This window comes from Enoplosus armatus, chromosome 3 (genome assembly GCF_043641665.1).
Source record: "Enoplosus armatus isolate fEnoArm2 chromosome 3, fEnoArm2.hap1, whole genome shotgun sequence".
NCBI classification, from domain to species: domain Eukaryota; kingdom Metazoa; phylum Chordata; class Actinopteri; order Centrarchiformes; family Enoplosidae; genus Enoplosus; species Enoplosus armatus.
Window position 1 is genome coordinate 24,208,215 of NC_092182.1, and position 23,858 is coordinate 24,232,072.

A 23,858-nucleotide genomic window follows, 5' to 3' on the forward strand; every position below is an offset into this window, starting at 1 on the left:
AGTTATACTAAGTTACTGCGGTTAAATAAAAATAACAGCATAAACTAACTGCCATTAATCTTCATTGTATGAAGGTGGAGGAAAATCCAAACCATCTACGTGGTTAAATACCACTAGTGTTCAGTGAGGAACTATATTTTTTGTGATTTAGGTGACCCAGATCCTCCTCCTGAAGTGACACTGGTGCATTCAGGTGCTCCTCAACACCCTGTAACGTCACACATTTACAGGTTTATCACCAGAAAGTTGCCCTCAATTAGCAAAACAAGTGGGACATACCGGCGATAAACTGGGACATGTTGAGTTTACAGGTTGTAATGTTTCACTTCAGCACGTGGTGGACACAAACAATGTCGCAGGTTAATGGTAAATATATGCATATAACCTCCACTTATCTGTAACACTGATGAACAGCATGTTGCATGTCATGTCTATGTGTTAAGTACAACGCTGGAGTCAGGAGGTAGTTAGCTTAGCTTAGCATAAAGACTGGAAGCAGAGGGAAGCAGCTAGCCTGATTCTATTTAAAGTTCAGAAATGATTGCTCCAGAAGAAGGGGAGACAACAGTTTATCCACCCACCTGGTAAAATTCACTGTGACAACAGGGAAATCTACTCTGGGAAATTAAGTTTCAGCACACAACTCCCCTTAAAAGCTCTGTACTTAACACATGAGTCATGAGATTAATATCCATCTTCTCATTTCAGTCTCGGCAGGAATGCAGCAAAGCATATCTCCCAAACCGGCGAACAATTCTTTTGATAAGCTAAACGGTGCATGATAGATTACGTGTTATGTAATGACCCTAAAGGCTGAGGCGTAGCTAACAGCCACCACCTCGGAGAGGTTTAACATTCTTTCATGTAAATCTCTCTGTAAATCTTCAAGGTAATTGCAGGCTGAAGTCAAGCTCCTATTGAGACTCTGAGCTGTTGAAGCTTGCTCTGAGACAAAGACAGCTGACACAAATATGCGTCTCCATCTTCTGAGTCACCTGTTGAGCTTTAAACTGGGAAGACCTCTGAACCAGCTTCTGTCCACAATAAGGTACTTGAAAACCCTTCGTGCTCCTTTGCCGAAATTTAGATTAGATTCAGTGTGACTTACACTTTCCGAAGATATACTGTATGTTCTCCATCGTGAATAAACGTCCATAAATCCACTTAGTAAACATCCTAATAACGCCAGAACTTGAGAATCATCATGTTTTTAAGTTTTGTTCAGTATCAAAGTAATACCGTGACAGTAGTCTGGCATACTTTTAATGGTGCAACTTCACCAAACTGTTAAACATTATACTTTCTGCTTACATCCCGTCATTAAAGGTCTCTTTAATTCTTTAAGTACACAGAGATCTCTACAAAAAACAGCTAGTGTGTGGACGCAAGTTGTCGTCACATGAAAACAGCGTTTTAAAAAATAGATCAGTGTAGACGTAGTCTCAGACAGACAGTTTGTTTGTCAAGGCTCCTAAACTTTAAAACAACTTGCCCTACAGAGATCAGGGCGTCAAACTCTTCAAAATCCTCTGACCCATTTTTAAAAATCCACCTTTTTAAATTGACTTTTTATTTGTTATTTTATTAGTTTTATCTGTTGTATTTTCATGTTGTTTTGATTTGTCTTATTGTAAAGTAACAACTTTGTAACTGTGTTTTTGAAAAGTGCTATAAAAATAAAATGCATTATTATTATTATTATTATTATTGTTATTACAGAATATTAGTCTGAATTGCAAAAGTGTACGGAAACCCCTGATTTGAATTATCCGATAAGAATCTCCCTTTTTAACACTTTAGAAAATGTGGTTTATGTCTGAGAGACTTTAGGGGCAGAAACAAACATGTTTAATATGTTAAGCTTTTATCTTAAATCCTGGATGTCTTTGGTGTGTTTGGAGTTCTGCTGAGCAAGGCACTGAGGGACTGTGTCCGATAATCCCAGCTGTCACCATAATGCTGTTTCAGCCCCGACAGCAAAGTGTTACGTCACCACCGATCAGTCAGCCTCTCTGCACAAAGACAAAGTATTACATAATCTTATTTATGTAATATTTTAATCCAATTGTCAACAAACTCCACAGTCCATAGGAATTAGTGACCCAGACTGAGGCTAGACTGGAGAGGGGGGGGGGGGGGGGGGGGGCTAACAGGGTCCAGGGTCAATTCTCACACATGTTACCAAAGCCTGCATTCATTCTGGTCGTACGTACACGTCTGAGGTTTATATGAATCTTGACAAAACACACTTACTCGCTTTCTTTCTGAGAGTGAGACGAGAGGATCGATATCATGTTTGTGTTTTAAGTACAAGTGACATCAGACGTCCTTAGCCTAGCTTAGCATGAAGACTGGAAGCAAGAGTAAACAGTTAGCCTGGCTCTGGTCTGTTGCATCACGTTGTATCTCATCAAACAGAAATGTATAAAAACAACAATTTGTGGTCTCAGAGGGAGTTACAGGCTGACAAACAGCAATGTATCCATCCGCCCAGTACTTCTGTGCAGGGTCTCTGGCTATAACATAGGTTGCCAGATGCAGTCGGTGAGCACCGGGTTGTGGTCAAAAAATATTGTGCTGAAATTGGGCTTTTTGTGGACATTAATTTAAGGTGCAGCCTTGAATACGGAGCCTTGAATGAAATTGGTCGTCGAAGATAGAGACAAAACTGTTTTTATGATGTATTATCTGAATTTGTGTGTTTAAAATTAAGCTTAATGTCGACTCTTTTAAATTACATCCAGCATGTGTGCCCCCCCCCCCCCCCCTCCCATGAGCAGTTAGAGCCACGTTCATGTAAAATGTCTTACGCGGCACATCTGATCCGCTGCTGTTTTCTTTGGGCTGTGTGAAGTTTAAAACCCACCACCACTGTACCTCACTGTGTCTCTGTCTTGTTCAAATGTTCTCTCTGTTCCTGGAAAAAAACCCAGGAGGAATGCTTTGTGTACTTTTAACCCTTCACAGGCCCTTTTGTCTCGCTCTGATCTGTTCATCCTCTGCCTGTGATCTCTGCTGTTGAAAGCAGATCCCGGTGACGTCGGCGCTCGAACGCTCACACGCAGACAAAGGGAAGCTTCCTGGACAGGATTACACTGTGACTCACAGGCGGGCGTTGGGTTTCCCAAAGGCATCTTTAGACTCACGCCGCCCTGCTTTCACACCAAAAGCCGCCAGAGCTGTTTATTTGAAACCTGATGCTTTTCCTTTAGGTATTAGGTCACATTAGGTGCCAAATATTCCCATGAACCACATCAGGGATTACAGGTTCTTCAGTGAATGTATGTTACCATCTCCAGGGGTCACAGTCTGTCTCTCTGTCCCTCTATATTCACATTCCTAATTCCATGCATCCTTCAGATGCCCTCGGACTTTCCCTCCTTTCCGAACTCCACCCCCAACCTATCTTCACACCTGTTCCCACCTCAATCAAGTTCATTTGTCACGTGAAATCAGGGTAGACGCTCCTGTACCTTCTTCCCCACCACAGCAGGGAGGCCATTGTCCGGGTGGTTGGGATCCTTAATGATTCTCCTAGCCTTACTAGCACCACATATTGTACGTTCAGCTGAACGAACCTCTCTTTGCAGGGCCTTGCGGTCCTGTTATTGCTGTTTCCTTACCAGGCAGTGATGTTCCCGTCAGGACGCTCTCGATGGTGCAGGAGTAGAAATTCCTCAGTATCTGAGGGGATACCTGGAATTTCCTCAAGCACCTGAGGTATGCTGTGCACCCTCTCCACTGATATTAAAGGGGCACAGTTCCTTCCCTGCTTCTTCCCAAAGTCCACTATCAGCTCCTTAGTCTTACGTTCAGGAGTAGGTTGTCCTCTACTTCCTTCAGGTCGGCCTGTTCAGGCCTTCTCACCCGCATCTCATTCCCTCATCATTGCTCACTATATACTCCGGTCCACTTTCATTGTTCCTTTTGTTAGATCGTCCAACAGTAGTTGCGATGTTGCTTTCTGGCCTTACGTGTTCGCGTTTGAGCTTCTGTCACCCGAAGCTTTAACCTGGACCTGAACCTGCCTGCCTGCCTGCCATTGAACATTAATGAAAACATTAATGATCAACGTACTTCATTTGTTTTTTTTGTGTTATTTACTTACTTTATCCTCTTAGCTTAACTAAGTTTTTCAGCGTCCAGGTCCTTTGTTTTGCATGTCCGACCATCTTACTACTGCTTACCATATGGTATAAGTCAGTTAATGTAATCCAGGCAGCAATTACTTTTTGCTCCAAACATATTTGGTACTTAGAAGTGTTTCAGGAAGGAACAAACCACATTGCAAGGTTTTATGGATGGAAGGAGATGGATGCAGTTCATCGTACTTGCAGAGTTGAGAAAAATGAAATAGAGTCCGGACTGATGCTCATAGACAGACGGCTATTTGTTGGTGTGTTTGTAAACCTGCAACCTGTACTGTTCTGCATGTTCAGAAAAGACTCAAGTTTTATTTTCTATTACTGCAGGCTTAACAAGGGACACAAAACCAGACCACCACGAGCTTGAACTCCGACAGCATCTCGGTCTGCTCTGTGAAAATGATATTGATCAACCTGGTAACATGAGCACAAATGTGTTTTTCACTGAGATAAAGACCTGACAAACTGGATCAACTATTTCTGTGGCTTTTAAAGAAGGCAGCTGAGCTGACAACAGCGCTGATGGCATCTCCCTCAGGGTAACAACATTTGAAGTGATAATTACAGAGCTCTTATTATCTAATTACAGAGAAATATGCAGCCTTACCCAGAATTATTTTTAACTGGATGGTAGTTCGACCTTAAGTTACGTACAAATAGAAAGTGTTGGCTTCTAAATCATATCGTGTCTGTGTATTATATGAATTTTCAATTGGATGTTGGAACTAGCTACCTAGCCTAGCAGTCCACCGCTACGCCACACATTTCGTTGCTCTGATTGGTTGTAGCGTCCAAAGATATAACGCCCCATGCTAGTTTATGTTTAAATCACTTATCAAAGTCAGAGAATACAAAATGCTTAACAAGAAAAAAATAAGAAGAAAAGAAACACAACATACATTAAATATGTATTTCATACATACATAAACCGACCTGTAAACACACATAAATACACACAAAACAGTGGAGATTAATTTGGTTTTAATGTTTTTTACACTGTTACACTGCACAGGATCAAAAGGTCAATGGGTGGGTTTACATGGACTACATGTTGTGTGTATGTCTCATGTGGACACCATTGTTGTTTTGGACATAGCGAATCTTGTCCTCCTCCTTGAAAATGTAATTTCAAACTGTATGTGAGAGGCGTGTGTTGCTATCAGTACATTCTGTACAATTCAATATCATCTGCATCGTACGTATGCGTACAGCTTTTCTGCATGCCACAACACATCTGCATATCATATGTGCAGCTGTAGATGCAGGTTGTTTTCCCCTCGAGGCCTAACTGCCTCACTGAGACTGCTGATGCTTCTCATAATGGTTCCATTATTTCAAATTCATTCATTCGTATTTTCATATTTGTTTTCCATGCTAGCAGCATCGCACTGTGGATGAATGTCAGTCTGTGAGTCCTACCACTTCGGTTCAGACTGAAATATCTCAACAGGTATTTGATTGATTGCCATGAAATGTTGTACAGATATTCTCGGTGCTCAGAGGATGAATCCATTTGACTTTGGCTGTCCTCTGACTTTTACACCAGCGCCACCATTGGACTCCTTCCAATGTGAAGGAGCAGTGGTTCTACTTTGAGCTGCCTGATCTGGGACCCATGTCTGGCTGGGTGCAGATTATATTCTGGGTAGGGCCCTGTTGTATTGCTGCAGGTCTCAGGTCTGCGTGTTAATACGTCTAATACAAGCAGACTCTTTATCAGCTCTGCTCACATGGTGCGCCATCATCGTCGTCATCATCACAGGAGGAAATGCAGAGGGTCACTTGGCAAAAAAGTTGAATCTGGCTCAACTTTCACTGCAACGCAACACAACACCACCCAGAAAGGTGTAGCGTTGGCCAATCAAATAAGTGCAACCGCACATTCTTAGTAAATGACTAATGTGAATATTCCTACTGTTCTACCTCGACGTGACATAAGCTAAAATAATTGCCGTTGTAATAACTTTCCAGGGTCAGTTTAGACCTCTAGTAGCTGTTCACGGTTCCCTAAAGAGTTATTATTTTGGGGATCCCCTGGCCTTTCCTTTTAGCGCCATTATCAGACCAAAGTTTCCACTTAAACACATAATAAACATCAAAGAAATATTTCACTGCCGTGAAATTAAGCATATTCAGTCACTGGTTTTATTTATCTGGATTCATTTTATTTTTCTGATAAAATAATTAAGTATCTAGAATAAAGTTAGTTTAAACGTTACCTGAATATAAACACAAGCCAGAACTAGTTGACAAACTATTTTTCCTGCCAGTTAAATTAGTTAAATCGCAAAGCTAAATAGAGATATTTTCTTTGCATCACGTGAATCAGAGAGCCTTTGAGTGAATTCATAAAGAAAACGTATGTCATCATGGTGGGCTGAATTAACATGTCTACAGCCTGTGACGTCTCATATATTCTAATCAGGGATTGGCTCCCTGCAGTTTGCTGCGGTGACCTCAGCCAATGAACAACATAAGTGATGAGAAACGCAGCACAGCGATGAGCCGTCAGCCTGTTGCATCATGATGGAAAGAGCCAGAAACTAGAGCCAGCGAGACACAAGAGATGTGACAGGTGGTCGGGTGGAGGATATGCTGCTGTCGATCATATGAAGCTGTCACAACAGTGATACTTAATAAATGAAAGAAACCAAAATGTAATGAAGAAGAAATTGTTAGTTTGTTCAGTAAACAACATTTTATATTTATATATTACTTTTCAAAACAAAGTTACAAAGAAAGGAGAAAAAGAAAAGAATATATGAGATCAGGTGAAAAGGGAAGGGATCACCAGAGTTATTATAATTCATCCTGAGGGGAACATGAATATATACACAATATCTATACACAATTTCACAATAATCCATGCAAAAGAGACATTTGACTCAAAACCAAACCAGAAATGTCAACCTGCTGGTGGTACGAGATGAAAATGTCAGGGAATCAACAAAGTCAGTAGGATTCATCCTCTGGAGATCATGAACGTCAATCCATCAACTGTTGTTGAGATATTTCAGTTCGGATCAACCTGGTTGACAAACGTTCATTAATCGTAGAGCTACGCCGCTAGCATGGCTAAACGTTGTGTCTTTGTTCCTCTTTCACATTGAGCATTGAGCTTTTGTTTAGTCTCCTAGTAACAGTAAACTAAAGTTCACATGAGCATCAGTCAATTTAAGTCACATAAAGAGGTTGTTGGAAAATTGACCGAACTCATATTATACACTGCTCTGCCTCAGGGCCGGAGAGTGGCGAAAGAGCAGAGCTCCCACTCCTTTTACATTTCCAGACACCACCACTGCCAACAAATAAGAAAAAGGGTATTGTGTTTGTTCTTTCTGAATTAGAATTGGCTGAAAAGTTATAACATGGCCGAAACAATATTCTAACTGAATAATACGCTGCTGCACTGACATCGCCACACATCAACACAACAATGCACATGTTATGAATGAAAAGTGATGTAACACACCTCTGGCAGCCATGTTGGAGGAACTCATATCTGTGTGAATGGCTGACAAGATACTGAACTGAACACACCTGATTAACTTCTGTCTGTTTTTTGGACCCCCCCAAAGAAATATAGCTATATAGATATACAATAGCTAAAAAAGACATAAATAAATAGACAGTGGATGGAGTTATATGTGAGTCATGAAGTTAGCTGCGCTAGCACTACTGCTAATGAGTTATGAGTTATCATTAAAATAGTTAAAATTGTTACATTCAGGTTATTTACTTTTTAAAAACACAATAAGACATTAAGGACTGAAATTACTAAATAAGCAGATTTGTATATTGAAAACTAAATTAAATCATATTTTACAAACGTTTGTTTTTGTTTTTAAACTAAAATCTTAAAATGCAAAATAACTTGTAACTTCCGGTGTCAAAATATATATGTGAAGAATAAAGTACAGTTGTTCCCTCTCAAATGTGGTGGAGTTGAAGTATGAAGTAGCAGAAAAATGTAATTAGTACCTCCATAGTGACTAGTAACTAATGTCAAATACATGTAGTGGAGTAAAAAGTACAATATGTCCCTCAGAAATGTAGTGAAGTAGAAGTATAATGTAGCATAAAACAGAAATACTCAAGTAAAGTACAAGTACCTCAAAATTGTACTTAAGTGCAGTACTAAATATACTTACATTCCACCACTGACATTGAGTGACATGCACTGATCACGTTTGGTTATGAAAAGTAGTTGTGGAACTTCTCTTCTCTGATTGGACGGAGCTCTTTGTTACGAAACAACCAACCTCCGTTACGTCATTCTCGTCATGGTCGTGCAAGTCCCCATCTCGCGTTCATAGAAGATCTTTGTTCCTTGCGACAGCCCGGGTGAGGGAGGGGGGAGTACCGGCAGCGGGGTCGCTGCTGATTGGTCGGCGGGCTGGCCTGCCTGTAGCGGTATATAATCTGTGAATGTGCAGCTCTGAGCGGCAGCGGGAGGGTTGCGTGGCGCATGTACGGAAGAAACCGCATAAAAACGCGTGCAACAAAGCTGCGAAATGACTGAATGAGACGCAGCAGAAGGACAGAAGACAGACACAGACTCTCGCCTCCTCTGAGGGGCTCTGATAGCTGGAGGACGACACTCAGAGCCGCATCACCGGGAAATATCTGTGAGTAACCTTCATCTTGAATTCACAGATAAAGCGGTGCGTGAGGCGCATGCGGGAGTGAGTGCGTGTCGGAGGGTTATACACGAGTCATCAGCTTGTTATTAAGCTTGTTTTAAGCAGCAGTCGTGGGTTAACGGTAAATGCGGGTCTCCGCTCTCTCTGACGTGATGTGAGTCATGCAGTTCACCGGCGGGTGGGTGTGTGTGTGTGTGGGTCGTCTCCCCGCAGACTCACCGCTTACATATTCAGTCACACTGACGGTGTTTCCTGCTAAAACTCAGCATTTACATATTTCACTCAAGTAAAAGTAGTAACACCACAGTGTAAAAATACTGTGTTACAAGTAGTCATTGCGCAGAATCAGGTGTATTATATTACAGGATTAATATATGTAATGTTGCAGCTGGAGCCAATTTGAATTACTTTATATACTGCTGGTAGTTTAACCTACAACAATATATAGGATGTATATTTTATATGAATTTAAATCTGCAAAGTAACCAAAGCTGTCAAAGAAATGGAGTAGAAGTATAAGGTGGCATAAAATGGAAATACTCAAGTAAAGTACCTCAGAATTGTGCTGTAGTACAGTACTTGAGTAAATGTACTTTCCAGCACTGCCTATATGCTCTCACTTGATCATATTTGTCTCTCAGGACTTATGATGGAAAGTGTTTGCTTCAGTGGGGAATAAGAATTAAGATATTTTACATAAAATTAGCAAAATTTATTGGCTTCAAAATGTAATTAGAGTATCAAAAGTAAAAATACACAATCAAAATGGCACCATTCAGAGTTATATGTATCATGTATGGGAATATTAGTAACAACTTTTATGTACCACAGGATAGTTAAATCTACAACATATTATTTACATGTAACATCTTAATGTGGAAGATAACGAGTAACTACAGCTTTCAGCGGAGGCAGCAGAATAACATTCACTTGAGTATACTCATGAACAAGTACCTCAAAACTGCAGTATTATTTATTTATTTAAACTCTGACTGGAGCTACATGAGTGACAACAGCAGATCTGATATATTGCAGCTACTGAGTTTAAATTCATGCTCATTTTCGTTGTTATGCACAGAGACCCCCCCCCCACACACACACACACACACACACACACACACACTGTCTGATAGATGACTCCAACACGCTGATTTACATACCTTTAGATTTGTAAATTGAAGTAGTTGAGCTGCCCATCTGGAGTGCAACAATAGAATTAACTTCATGTGAATGGAATATCTGCACACACCCTCATCATAGTTTATGGCCTCAGTGTGGACATGAGTGGTGAGCACTTCGGCGTCATTTTCCGCCTCAGATCCTTTTATCCTTTTTTTTTTTACTGGCCTGAACATTTAAAAGGGCTCAGCAGTCCACAAGAAAAGACAGAAGTCAGAGGAAAGATTTTTGTTTCATTTCCTTTGAGAAAAGTGGAAAATCCTCACGTGAGAATCAGGAACCAGCTAATGTTCTCACAGCAGTTTATTAGGTTTACAAGGAGCGATTTTGACTCCTCTCTGGACTTCGGCTGCCTCCACAGATTCCAGCAGGCGCTTTTTGCTGTTCACTGGGCATATAATTAAAATCTCATTGGCTGTCTGGCCGGTGCAGATGGCAGATGGGCCGCCCGGCCGCAGGAAGAGTTCAGGGCGACGTCAGTTCAGGTGCCATATGGAGCGTTTCTGAAGTGTTTGCCGGTGCTAGAGACGGAGTCGTAGGGGCGTTACATAACATAAAAGGCTTAAATTGAAAAGATGTGCCTCTGTATTAAAATAACATCAGCAGCTGGATAAGACCATGGACTATATTTGCAGCAGAGGAATATGACTCCTGTGAGAGTCACATTGACGACTAGAGCTGGTTCTTCTTTTGGAGAGTCGTTCATTCGCTGGATAAAAGACGACAATGTGTCTCAAAGATTCAAACTTCACACAAAGCACAAAGACAGCAATGCTCACTATCTCACTTGCTTTTGCTTGCGACACAACACATTGTCATTTAGGAAAAGAGTGTTTTGTAAAAGAGAAGTTAAAAATCCAGAAGTATGATAGAGGTCACAGTCAGGTCAGCAGAGGCGTTTTTCCGCCATGCTTATTGCTAAATCTTGAACTTGAAGAAGTCTTTATTTAACTCTTTATTTAAATCTGCTTCTGAGGTCTGAAAGTGGTGGTTTGGTTTATGAAGTCAACTTTTTTTTTGTATGCGTGATTACATGACTGTGTTGGTAACTGATTGCCAGACTGATCTGAAACATGACTTGCATCATCAGAGGAAGTCAGCACATTATGTGTGTCTGTGATGGTTTGTAATGGTTGAGGCTTACATCACAAAGAGCTCTCTGATCGCACACACACACACACACACACACACACACACACACACACACAGTGTCATTGCGGTCATACGTGTGTTAATAAGTAAATCATGAGCCTGCGCTTTCATTGGAAGTACATGAGTGTTATTACTGCCAATATCTGATTATTACTGCCAACTTTCTGTTCTTCCCAGGTGCGTTTATGCCACAAACAAATAAAACCGACACGATTTTTGGTTTGAAAATCAAGATGAACTTGTTCGGCTGCTGGATTGTAGCTAGATACGGTATCATCTCATCGCGCCGAGAAAATATCTATCAGATGAGAAACACTTTGCAAAGACAATAAAAAACAAAACAAGTGAACCGCACCTCAAAGTAAATAACATATGCAGTTAATGCTCATCTGAAAAGGCACAGTATAATTAGAGGTTTTATTTGGAGCTGTTGGTACGTTATTAAAGCGTCACAGAAAGTCATCGAACCGTGCAGATACTTGTGTTGTCTTTTGAAAATCTCAACCAATACAAGTTTTGTGGGGGAGGTGGAGCGGGCAGCAACTGGTCCTGTAATCAACCTCCACGATTTGAAGTGGAGGTTATGGATTTTCTGTAGTCTCTTACTGAAGATCGCTGGAGACGGTGGGCAGGTGTACTAAAGGTCATCGATGGCAGATTTTCACTGAAAGAACAGTGAGCCAGATTTGATGATCCCACGCAGCAAAAAGTTGCATTTTTCCTGCAGTCAAGAGGACACGCCGTTTACAGTAAACATGGTCCTCGGCTTAGAATATGTTTCCAGTAATAGTACATGTGGAGGGAAAATGAGCAAAAACACAGACAGTGAAATTGCAGAAGGTCTGTGCTGCGAACCATTTTTAAATGAATAAACACAGAAAACAATGGGCTCCACTGACTCTGATCACTGTGGGTCTGTGCTGTAAATCAGGCGTTAGTCACCTTTTCTTGGCGGCCATACTCAGTGATTTCTGCCAAAAAAACCAAGGAAAACCAATCATCCAGTCAGTTCCACAAGGAAACTGGGCTAGTAGGGCTGCACGTAGTCATGTACAGTGTGTGTGTGTGTGTGTGTGTGCGCTCTCCAGTAAACTCTTTGGCTGAAACACACTCAGGTCCGGGCTCGGTGCCAGCCTCTGCACTGCCCTTATGTAACCCTCTTTATCTCCCTCCCAACTTCTCTTTTTTTTCTCCCCTCACTCGTTCTGGTTCACTCCTTCCCCTTTTTTCCCTCTTTTTCTCCCCCTGCTCTTGATTTTACCTTCGCTCTGCCCGAGTAAGCGCGACTCAGTCGGCAGATTGTTAAAAGCAGCCGCTGCCCACCTCTGCCCTGGGTCCCCCCCCCCCTTCAAGAGTATATGAGTGAGATCACAGTTTGACATCACGATCTATATTATGTTTCACCTCCTTTCTGTCCGTCGAAGCCCTCCTGCCGCCCCAAACACCTCCTACAACTTGTCGCATTCAGCTGGGTGTTTATGTGTAGGAGTAGAGACAGAGACAGTTTGTTTCTGTGCAGCAAAAAATATGAACAATGAACTTTGAGTGGAGAGTAAGAGTGCTCACTCGTGCACAAGAAAATTCAATTTTTTGCCGGTCGACTCATTTAAATCAACGTCCTCATTTAGCCAGTTTTAGACATTTATGATGACGGCAATATTGTTTTAACTTTCAACATTTGAGAACTTACTACATGAAAATAATAAGTATAATCGTTTGGTGTCAATACTAAAACTCAAGTATTTATCGCCACTGCTATCAAAAGCCAAGTCCTCCTTTATGTAGGATTGTGAGAGCAAGAAGTTCAGCACCCCTGTGAAATGTGAATCTTTGTGACAGTTGCCGCGGTGCTTTTATCCAGTGAGTCAAAGACTCTCCAAAGGCAAATTTTTGTAGAAACGAAAGAAGAAGATCCAGCCCGAGGTCAGATTCAGATTTCTTTGTTGCCTTTTCAAGAGCCCCGTGTCTCTGTTTCATCCAGCTGCTGATGCTACTTTGATACACAGACACCTTTTTTAAATTTAATTTAGATTTGACTTCAGAGGAGGAGAAGAGCTTGTTTGTGGTGAAATATGATCTGGGGGCTGCCAGCATTCCCTCGTGCTGTTAGCATCCTGTGATTATCTGAATACACTGTGTTGTGTGGCGACCATGGCTAGTGTAAGTCATGTGTCCATGAGTTGAGTCTGTTGATTTAAGGCCTTTTCACACATCGAGTCCAAACAAAGTTTTTGTCCAAACTTTGTAAAAACAAGTATAAAGTCTCAAAGTAGCAAGAGTTTTTAGGATAATTTCAAAGAATATTTTCTATATCTGTCGATTCTGGACAATGAATAGTCATTTGTTGTATCTTTCCTCTTTCATCTCTGCCCATGTTGACTCTTTCACCTCTCCCTGAGGCCACACACACTCACTTCATATGTGGTGTTAAGTGTGTGTGTGTGTGCGTGTAACCGCCGTATCTGTCTTTGTTTACTCGAGGTCATGTTGCTATGTTAAACTATGAGGTCAGACAGGGAAGTGTGTGTGTGTGTGTGTGTGTGTGTGTGTGTGTGTGTGTGTGTGTCAGAGGTCAGTGGAAATGTACTGACTGACCATTGTGACTGCTGACTGGACTTGGCAATGATTAACTAATTCACCGTTACTCCGCTTTCTCAGTCTTAGGTAATAGTGGTGATAATATACGTGAATGATGTCGTAGGGATGATGATAATAATAATCATCATCATCATCATCATCATCATCATCATCATAATCATAGTAATACTCATGTCTTTCTCTCCTCAGTCAAAATGGATCTTCATGATAAAGAAATTCTCCCTGGAGAGATTTTGCCTGTGGTGATCATCGGTAAGAAGCACACACACACACACACACACACACACACACACACACACACACACACACACACACACACACACACACACACACACAACTGCACTTTGACATTTTTCATGATGCTGCAGGAAACCTCATAGGAGAAGCACCTAGATTTGATTAGGTGGTTGGAAACTTTGGGTCTTTACCTTACCTACTTTCTCACAAGCACCTGAACGCACCAACACACAACATATAGTTCACACTCTCATCTGCTTTACCAGGTGACTATGAAGTAAACTTGACAAACATTAAAGCAGACAAGCTGTTCACTGTGATGGATTAACCATCTCAAGCGCAGCCAGACGCATGAAAAGTGAGCCAAATGTCACAGTGATCTGCCAAAAAAAGACGAAGAAGAAGGAGTGGCACAGTAGAGAGCGAGGAGGGTTTTTGGATAAATGTCTGTGATAGAAGGATATTTATTACAGTCTCTGTCTCCGGGATTACAACATAATAATAAAACCCAGCGGAGCACAGGGGAGTTCAGGGGCATGCATGTTCACACAGTGATAACCAGTAATTGCTTACAGGCCAAATGCTACATAGCCTTAGCGTTAGCCACAGGGTAACTATTATGTTACAAATGTTCACAGTTACAACATAATATGTTTTGTTTTGTCCGTTCAAATGAAGTCAGGATTTATTTTTATTTTATTTTGTATTTTTGTTGTTAAACATTCAGTTGGTTTCTTAAAAAGTGAATGTGATATTCATGAGTCATCGTGAGTAGGCGAAGAGGTTTTACTGCTTTGCATTTGGCTTCTGAGTGTGTGTGTGTGTGTGTGTGTGCTCTTGCTGAGTCATTGGCTTGTTGTAGAGGTTAATATGTTGCGTTCAGACTTGCTGAGTCATGCTGCAGTCCCAATAACCGTGCAATGACAACATCACTTTTTATCTAGCTGTAGGTAACATGTCTGATAAAGGATGTGGCTTACTTCAGAATTTAAAAAGATGCAGAAGACAGATCATAAACAAACTCCCTGATTACTGGAGGTGTAACCATAGTAACCATGTACAGCCACACAATAACACAGCTATTAGGACGTTACGTGGTTCGTCAGGGCAGTTGGAGCCCAATCACATTTGTTAGCTACAACAACCTGACAGTCCCACTGAAACTCTCCTCTCTCTGTCTCTTTCGGTTCCTCAGGTAACGGCCCATCAGGGATCTGTCTGTCATACCTGTTGTCAGGTTACACCCCCTACCTGTCACCTGAGGCATCGCACCCTAACCCCCTGCTGCACAGCAAGCTGGGAGAGCAGCCTCACCTGTCGCTGCTGGAACAGGTAACACACACACATAAACTTGTATTCATTCAATTAAGGATCATAAATGTGAACAGTGCCTCACGGTGTCTCTCGCCCTCTCTCTCTCCAGGATCTGGAGTACCTGTGCGAAGGGTTGGAGGGGCGATCGTCCAATCCGGTGGCCGTGCTCTTTGATTCGCTGCTGCTCCCTGACAGTGACTTCGGATTGGACCACACATCTCCGTTGGAATGGCGATACGAGCCGGAGCGTGCCATCCCTCACCTGGTGCTGGGGAAGGGTCCGCCTGGAGGAGCCTGGCATGTATGTAGCTAGAATTGGCCAACTGATTGAATATAGATGATTGATTATTTAGACTATTCCAGTAATATCTTGAAAGTGGAACACTTGTCTTTCTTAAAGATATCTTGAAAGCATTTCATTTATCTTTCGTAAAATTTCCTGACATGCAAAAACCCATTAAACAACAGGGTCTTTGTCTTTTTCCATAATTATGAAGACATATTTACGTAGAAGTTATGGTTATGTATGCAAACAAGCTTTGTTTCCTCTTGTCAGCTGCTTATTTGCACGCTGACAATGCAAAGTGCAGCTTGACATTTGAATGAACACAAGAGTTTAATTCAGTCTGACAACTGAAAACTTTACTCTTTTCTCGATTATATTGAAAACAATACAAAAGATCAATACAGCTGAGTGATTTTTATTTTGTGTGCTGTTCCCAGGCTATGGAGGGCTCCATGCTAACTCTGAGCCTGGCTAACTGGATGGAGCTTCCCGGACTCAAACTGAAGGACTGGATGAGAGAAAAACGCAGGTCTGTCCACCATTGTTAACAGTACACGTGACTCACATAACCACTGTGCCAAATACACAACAGGTTTAATAAAATATGATACGCATGTAAGACTTCAAGTCGTAACACATTTCCTGAACAAACCTCTCAACTAGCTGACGACCTGAATAAAAAGTTTTAGCAACCTGACAAAGCCTTGTGAGGTAGCTTATAACTTCAACAAAAAGTTGTTAGCTAGCTTATAACCTGGACTTAAAAGTGTTTAGCTCGCTGACAACTTGAACAAAACATTTAGTTAACTAACATCTTAAACATAAAAGTAGTTTACTAGCAGATAACTTTAACTTAAAAGTTGTTAGCTACCTGACAACCCAAATGTTAAAGTTACTAGCTAGCCGACAACCTGAAGCTAAAAAAGTGTTAGCTTGTAATATGTAGCTGAGCTATGGCTAGCTGCAAACAATAGGACATTTTCTAAACTGCAGAGATGAAATGACCAGTTCCCAGTTGAGACTGACAGCCAGCCGTTAATGGCTGCTGTCTGTTTGAGCTCATGTTAAAGTCACTTTGAGAAAAGTAGATTAAAGTGTTCATTATTATTTGTGGTGTTCTTGGTGGTGTAATGAGACTAGATAAAGAAATATCAGCCACAGAGAAAAGAATGTGTGTTCATGTTTTACTCTCTCTGGGCTGGACTCATTTGTTTTTCAAATGACTCTTGATTTACATAAAATGACAATTTGTCACCATAATAACCGATTTTACCTTTATACTTCCTGTTCAGCTCTCTTAGAGTTAATGTTTTATCAACAGTAGTTCTACGACACCTTCTTATTCTTAATTGTTATATAAATGTGTTTATTTAATAAAACCACTTCACAAATTCTAGTAAATATCTTGTAAATAGATTTGTGAGTCTCCTGTATTTAAACACATCTGTATATATGTATTTCGTATTTAAAGGTATTTTCTTGTTTATTTTATTCCAGAAATGTACGAAACGACCGTGCCACACCAGCAGAGATAGCCTCCTACTACCAACACTACGTTTCCCAGATGTCCCTGGAGCAGAGCTTCGCCTGTGGAACCACCGTCACCTCGGTTGACAGGCAGCCTGGCAACCAGGAGGGGTCGCCGCCCTGCTGGAGAGTGACAGGACTGCAGCGCAGAGAGGGGGAAGAGCTGGGAGGTACAGTGAACGACAACACTCCTGATTAGTGTTAAAGCACTAACAGTTTTTTAAAAATGAAATCAAGTGCTACATATTCATCTCCTGTTTCCTCCCTCTTCCTCCTCCTGCTAGATGGTTCTTCTGTTTCGGAGGAGGTGCCTTTCTCCCTGTTGGCCCACAATGTGGTGTTGGCGACGGGGACCCACGACATCCCAGCCAGGCTCGGCGTGGAGGGCGAGTCCCTGCCCTTCGTCTGCCACTCTTTCTGGGAGTTGGAGGCAGCCATCTCTAGCGGCGAGCTCGACCAATCATCAGACCCGGTGCTGGTGGTGGGGGCGGGGCTTACGGCGGCCGATGCAGTACTGGCTGCCCACCATCTCAACACGCCTGTCTACCACGCCTTCAGACGCTCGGTCACCGACCCCGGCCTCATCTTCAACCAGCTGCCCAAAATGCTCTACCCAGAGTACCACAAGGTGAGGCTGCTGATAGCTGATAGTTTTCCAATATTCATTATCTTAATAAAAATGACATCACTTAATCAATTATTCAACTAATTCGACTGATAATTTTTTCCTGCTTTGTGGCAACAAAAGCATGACGTTTTAACTTTGTTAGGGTTCCATACTTGAGTTACACCTCACCTACTCTTTCCTATCTTTGGCCTCCAGGTCCACCAGATGATGACTCAGCAACAGTACAGGCCGAGCCCTCCTCCACAGGACAACGCCCAGAACCACCATGACCACTCCACCCCTTCCTCTCCATCCTCATCCACCTCCTCTTCATCCCCCTCCTCCTACCCGGGTTACCTGAGCTTCCCACGCTACAGGGTCGTGGCGTTCAGACCAGACCAGAAGTGCGTTCTGGAGTCAGACTCTGGCCAGCGGACGGTGGTCCAGGTCTCCAAGGCGCTGGTTCTAATCGGTGCCCACCCCAACCTTACCTTTCTGGAGAGCAATGGGCGTCAACTTGGCATCTACCCAGAGGAGCCAGTCACGTGCCGGAGAAACCCGATTGAGGTGGACCCATTCACGAACAACGTGGTTGCGGCAGACGGGCCGGGCATGTACGCCATGGGGCCACTAGTTGGCGAGAACTTCGTCAGGTTCCTGAAAGGGGGAGCGCTGGCTATCGCTAGCGACCTCGCCAAGAGACAGAGGGAGGGAGGGGGAAGAGAAGGGGATTCGACCACAGACAGATTAATGGACAGATGGGTGGACAGACAGGTGACCACACAGACAGAAGCAGAGGTTTGTGTTCTGGATTCCTAGCAGGTTTCCTGGGACGGGAAGGAGTGGACTGAAGCAAACCGACCTACTCTGATCTGAACCAAGCGGATCGAGACGAAACCGGAACTGCTGCTGATTAAAGCCACGGGTCACGTTGTCCAGAAATCAAAGAGTAGGGAAATCAAATACGCTGCTAAGTTGTTTCAGGGTGTGAAACAGGCAACAAGTGGGCTCTGCGACTGGACTTGCACTGGTTTGGATGGGTCTGATATTTTATTATATCTACTGTAGATCTAAAAGCCTCCAGACCTGAACCATCCTGAACGTTAAAAGCAGCTTGAGAAAGGCCGACAGTTGTGGTGGCAAAATCCTACAGAAACACAGGTCAGTCATGTGTAAGTTGGAGAGATGGACGGGAGACAGATGGTGCATTTAGGTCGCCCCCGTCAAAGTATAAATAATAATAACCTTTATTTATACAGCACTTCTCAAAACAAAGTTACAAAAAGCTTTACATGGTTTGAACCAGGATTAAATCATTTTAGGACCGAAATGTGATTTGATACACTTGATAATTTGTCATTTCAAAACTCTGATATCGATATATTGGCCTGTATTCCTTTTTTGATGATCATTTAAATTTGGTTGCTAAAGAACTGTGACCATAATATGTACTCAGCAAGACATTTTACAGTTAAAAAAACCCTTTTGTCGTTGCCCTCTGGTGGTCAAACAATGCAACACTCTTTCAAAATGACCTCCAACATATCTGCCACACATTTGGCATTTCTGTAAAGCAATTTCTCATAACTTATTGGCAGCACATACGTCTGTGATAAGCTAAAATCAGCTGATTATACTGGTTTGACCTTCAACACATGATTGTCAACTGGCAAGTCTGGAGTTAATGGTAAATACTGTATATCCATATTACTTAACATGTTCAGACTTATACACTCAAACAGCTGAGTGAGTTTATGCCTGGTTCTCATTATTTAAGTCTTTATTGGTCAAAATCATGTGGTAGATTTATCATCAACCAATCATAACCTGTAAATGTAAACGACTTGGTTACATGACTAATTTTCTAACTTTGTGAGTTGATGAGGACATAAACAGAGGTGGAGAAGGAGATCTGAAAAGGCTGGAAAGAAGGAATCAGGAGAGGCAGAGAGAGCACGACAGAAATAAGATCCAGTAGCAGCTCTGGTTGGGTTTCTTATCACTCAGAGAGCCTTGATCACTACAGTAACTTCCTGGTTAAAGTTCATCATACTTGATCAAAACGACACGCGTTGCCTCGCTCTTTTAACAATATACGATGGGGATAATTAACTCGTTTCCATAGTTAAACATTTATTTTATTGTAAGCATTCTTCTGTTTGCAACACCACACTGTCAACAAACTAAGTTAATTCCTGCTTCTTTCTTTATGTAATTTTTCTACGTATGTGTTTGTATATTATGGGTTTGCTGTTTTGTGAATCTGTGGTGCTTTATTTTCCTATGTTAATATGATTTGTAGTCATGTAACGGTTAACCTATCTGATAAATCTTTGATGATTATGAAAAGGGTTTATACTTAACAAGACAACAGAGAAACATATATTTTTTTTAATTTTATTTTTTCCTCTCACTGAAATTTTTTTTATTTGCAGCTGTTGTAACGTAAAAGAATTTGGCTTCACTGTGAACAATAATATAACACTGAATGAATGGCCGAGAGATTTGCGTTGGTATAGTGTTACCAACGGATGTTATTTCCACGTGAATCTACCACTTCTGTAACTTGTAATAATAACAAGGAAAATCCTTTTCTGTGTTTTGGTTCAAGCCACATGAGAATATTAATGCAGTGCAATTTGAAATCATGTTGATTTCAGCTGTAATATATTTTCTTCAGTGTAATCTTGATTTATAATCACTAAAACCAAGACTGAGAAGCTGTAATTGGACAATGTTTGTTACGCGGTTTCTGCGTAACAAGTGACTTAAACAACCAATCGATTATGAAAATTGGTGCCTATTAAGTTTTTGTCAATGAATGAATGAATGAATGAATGAATTGGCTAATTGAGTTCTGAATTCAGTTCAACCAGAGGCAGAGATGCAGTCAAAATAAAATGGCCTTTTTTAAAATGAACATCCTACATACTTATTATTTCATGTGTTTTTATTTAAAGGACCAGTGTGTCGGATGTAGGGTGATCTGTTGACGGAAGTGGAATATAATATTCATAAGTATGTTTTTGTTAGTTTATAACTAGAGACGATGGGATCAGAGCCGCGAAGCCGGTCAACATAAGATAAGCTTGACTTTATTGTCCCAAAGGAAATTTGTCTTGGACACAAACAGTATCTGCTGTTAAAAGGTGCAAAATAACATGCATATGCATAACGTGCATACATACAGTACATACACAGGCTCTCACTAGTCCACACACACACACACACACACACACACACACACAGTACCTACAGTACATACACAGCAACCAACAAATCACACACTGCCCGTCGTTCCTCGTTTAAGATAAAAAGCAGCGTTACAGGGGTGAGGCTCTGGCTCGCTTTACACGTGGACATTATGTTTCTACAGTCGCCCAGAACCAACAAAGCAAACACTGGCTACAGAGAAGGCCTTTCGCAGTTTTTGCAAGCTTCGCGGCCACCGTAGGTTTTCCTACACGCTTGGAAGGGGAGGGTGAGCGGAGGGGTTATCAGTGGGCGACCTCACGGCTAGATGCCTCTAAATCCTACACACTGGTCCTTTAAGGGTTACTTTTCAGTCTTTATTTTATTTGTCAGATGTAGATTTTGACACCTTATGCCTGAACGCTGATAGTGAACTCTACAGAAGCCGGCAGTGCCTTACGACACATTATCCACAGCAATATATTTTGTTTCACAGCAGAATGAAAATGCCTCCATCTGAATGTCTTTTTTTGTTATGCAGTAAAATCATGTCGTCTTTTTTTTTTTTAACACAACTTGTTGGTAGATGTTTTTGTTCTGTTTGTATAAATGGGAGAATTTATACATCAAAATAGTAGTCAAATCTATGTTTTCCATATTAATTTGTCTGCGGGTTTCTATTAAAAGGATGTTTTTCAGCAAACATGTTTTGTGCATTATTATGCGAAATCTCTTATGTGTTTACATGCCAGATTATTGTGTAATAACTCAGCAAAATCCAACGTATTAACACTTTTAATGTTGTAAAAACATTAAACTAGCCAACTAGCTGTAACTTACCTACGCTGCATGGATCTGTCGTTGGCTGCTTTGTATCGTTAGCTGATCAGCCCCCGGGAGTCTGGATGAATTCGCTGGGAAATCACATAACTCTTTGTCTTGTTTGACAGACGATGAAAACTGGTGCTGTGAAATAAAATGCTCATTGGGAAAATGATGTTGTGAAATAAAAACATACTTTGGATATAAAACTGCTGGAAAGAAATGAAAATGGCCTACAAAGAAGCAGGATGACGTAACAAGACATAAACAAGTTTATTGGATTATTTCACAATTTCATGGTTATACGATATATTTTGTCAGCATTCATTCATATGAGTATTTATTATTATTTTATACACTTACCTACTCTTAACCTAACCTTAACTATTTAAAAGCCTCTAAATTACTAACTTAATTAAAACTCTTAAAGACAGGATCATCTCTATATTGGAGATGTTGAATAATAAACTCTGGTTTATTTTTCCAGATATACAGCATTTTGGTAGTACTGTATACTAATTATATTTGAATTATATTACTAATGAATTAGGTTCATTCTGACACCAACGATTACACTCAGTGGCTCTGCCATCATCATCATCATCATCATCCTCTTCTTAACCTATGCGTTTCACTGTTGCAAAGACATCAACTGGCGATATCTTCAGTGGGAGTTTATTCAGATTGCTGAAGTACGGAAACAGCCTGTCAGTGAAAGTGTGTGTTAAGGTGTGTATGTGTGTGTTAGTGTCAAGATCACAGAACGACAGCTTTCCTCTGTTCCAGTCCAGATGAACTCTGATCCTCTGGAGCTTCTTCTTCACTGACAGAACCGTGACTGGACCTGGTAGTGCGCATGCTGTGTATTCACCTTTATGGAGCCCCATTCCCCATAATCCAGACTGTAAACCTATGTCTCCCTTCCTTTGGACAGACTCTGCTGCCACACCCAGGACAAAGCCTGTATTATCTTCAACCTCCACATCCCAGCTGTGAGTCCCTGAGTTAAAGCCCTCGGAGCCCAGGACAATGCGATAACAGTCAAACCTCTCTGGATTGTCAGGGAGGTTTTGTCCCTCTTCATGTCTCACACCGGTCAGATCTTCAGACAGGGTGAGGTCTGGATGAGCAGTGTTTGGATCCAGAATCACAGGAGTGTAGGAGACCATCTCCTTCATCTTGTTCCAGATGTTGAAGGTCAGGTTGCCCAGGTGTTTGGCCACGTCTATCAGAGCTCCTGAGACCAGCTCTGGATCATCCAGCAGGGGGCGCTGCTGGACTCTTTCCACTGCAGCCTTGTAGTTCAGCAGGAATGAGACGTCTTCAGCTCTCAGCTCCTCCTCTGTGGCTCTGATTGTGTCTGAAAGAGCTGCTATCTCTCTGCTCAGAGCCTCCATCTTCTTCTTCATCATCCGACTCTTCTGCTCCTCTTCCTCCCTCAGAGCAGTGATCCTGGCCTCCTCTTCCTCTTGTAGAAACTGGTGAAGCTTCTCAAACTGATCCTTAATCTGCCTCTCTGTGTGTCGGGCCTGGACCTTCATGTGTTCTGCTGTTTGATCACAGTTTCCTTTAACTTGTTCAAAGACCTTCAGTTTCTCCTGTAAAGACTTCAGGGAGTTCTGGAGCTCCTCTCTGTGATCCTGTGCAGCTTCATCGATGGGTCTGAATCTGTGGTTGTTGTGTGTTTTTGAAACTCGACAGACGACACACACTGGCTGCTGATGGTCCAGACAGAAGAGTTTGAGTTTCTCAGAGTGCAGACTGCAGAGAGCCTCAGACCCTGCTGAAGATCTCTGATCTCTCTGCAGTAAGAAGGTCTCACACAGGTTCTTTATCACCAAACTAACAGTCGGTTGATTTTTCGATGATCTTCTCTTACAAACCGGACACTCCTGTATTTGTCTTGTTCTCCACCATCTCTGCACACAGTCTTTACAGAAGCTGTGGCTACATGACAGAACAACAGGATCTCTGAAGATGTCATGGCAGACAGGACAGGAGAGATCCTCCTCTGATCGGGAAGCCATTTTCTCTCTGAGTGAAGCTGAAAACACAGCAGGTTGAAAGCACAAAGGTTAATCAGTTATGGCTCCCTGCCCCACCCTGTGTAAAGTTCGATGAAAGTAACTTTCACTTGTGGTTTTCATAAATCTCAC

General features: G+C 41.7%; 2 protein-coding genes across 2 annotated transcripts; one reads left to right on the top strand and one right to left on the bottom strand.

The window, feature by feature from the left end:
• Positions 1-8,622: 8,622 nt before the first annotated feature.
• On the top strand, positions 8,623-19,009 carry osgn1 (oxidative stress induced growth inhibitor 1). Its single transcript, XM_070903082.1, has 8 exons — positions 8,623-8,773; positions 13,907-13,969; positions 15,150-15,286; positions 15,378-15,569; positions 15,992-16,083; positions 17,052-17,251; positions 17,366-17,709; positions 17,905-19,009. Exons 1-8 carry the CDS (start codon positions 8,668-8,670, stop codon positions 18,505-18,507), a joined length of 1,737 nt encoding a protein of 578 aa, XP_070759183.1. The 5' UTR covers positions 8,623-8,667; the 3' UTR covers positions 18,508-19,009.
• Positions 19,010-22,076: 3,067 nt separating this feature from the next.
• LOC139282522 (nuclear factor 7, ovary-like) lies at positions 22,077-23,729 on the bottom strand. Its single transcript, XM_070902279.1, has 2 exons — positions 22,574-23,729; positions 22,077-22,540 (listed from the first exon to the last, which is right to left on the bottom strand). Exons 1-2 carry the CDS (start codon positions 23,727-23,729, stop codon positions 22,320-22,322), a joined length of 1,377 nt encoding a protein of 458 aa, XP_070758380.1. The 3' UTR covers positions 22,077-22,319.
• Positions 23,730-23,858: the final 129 nt, after the last annotated feature.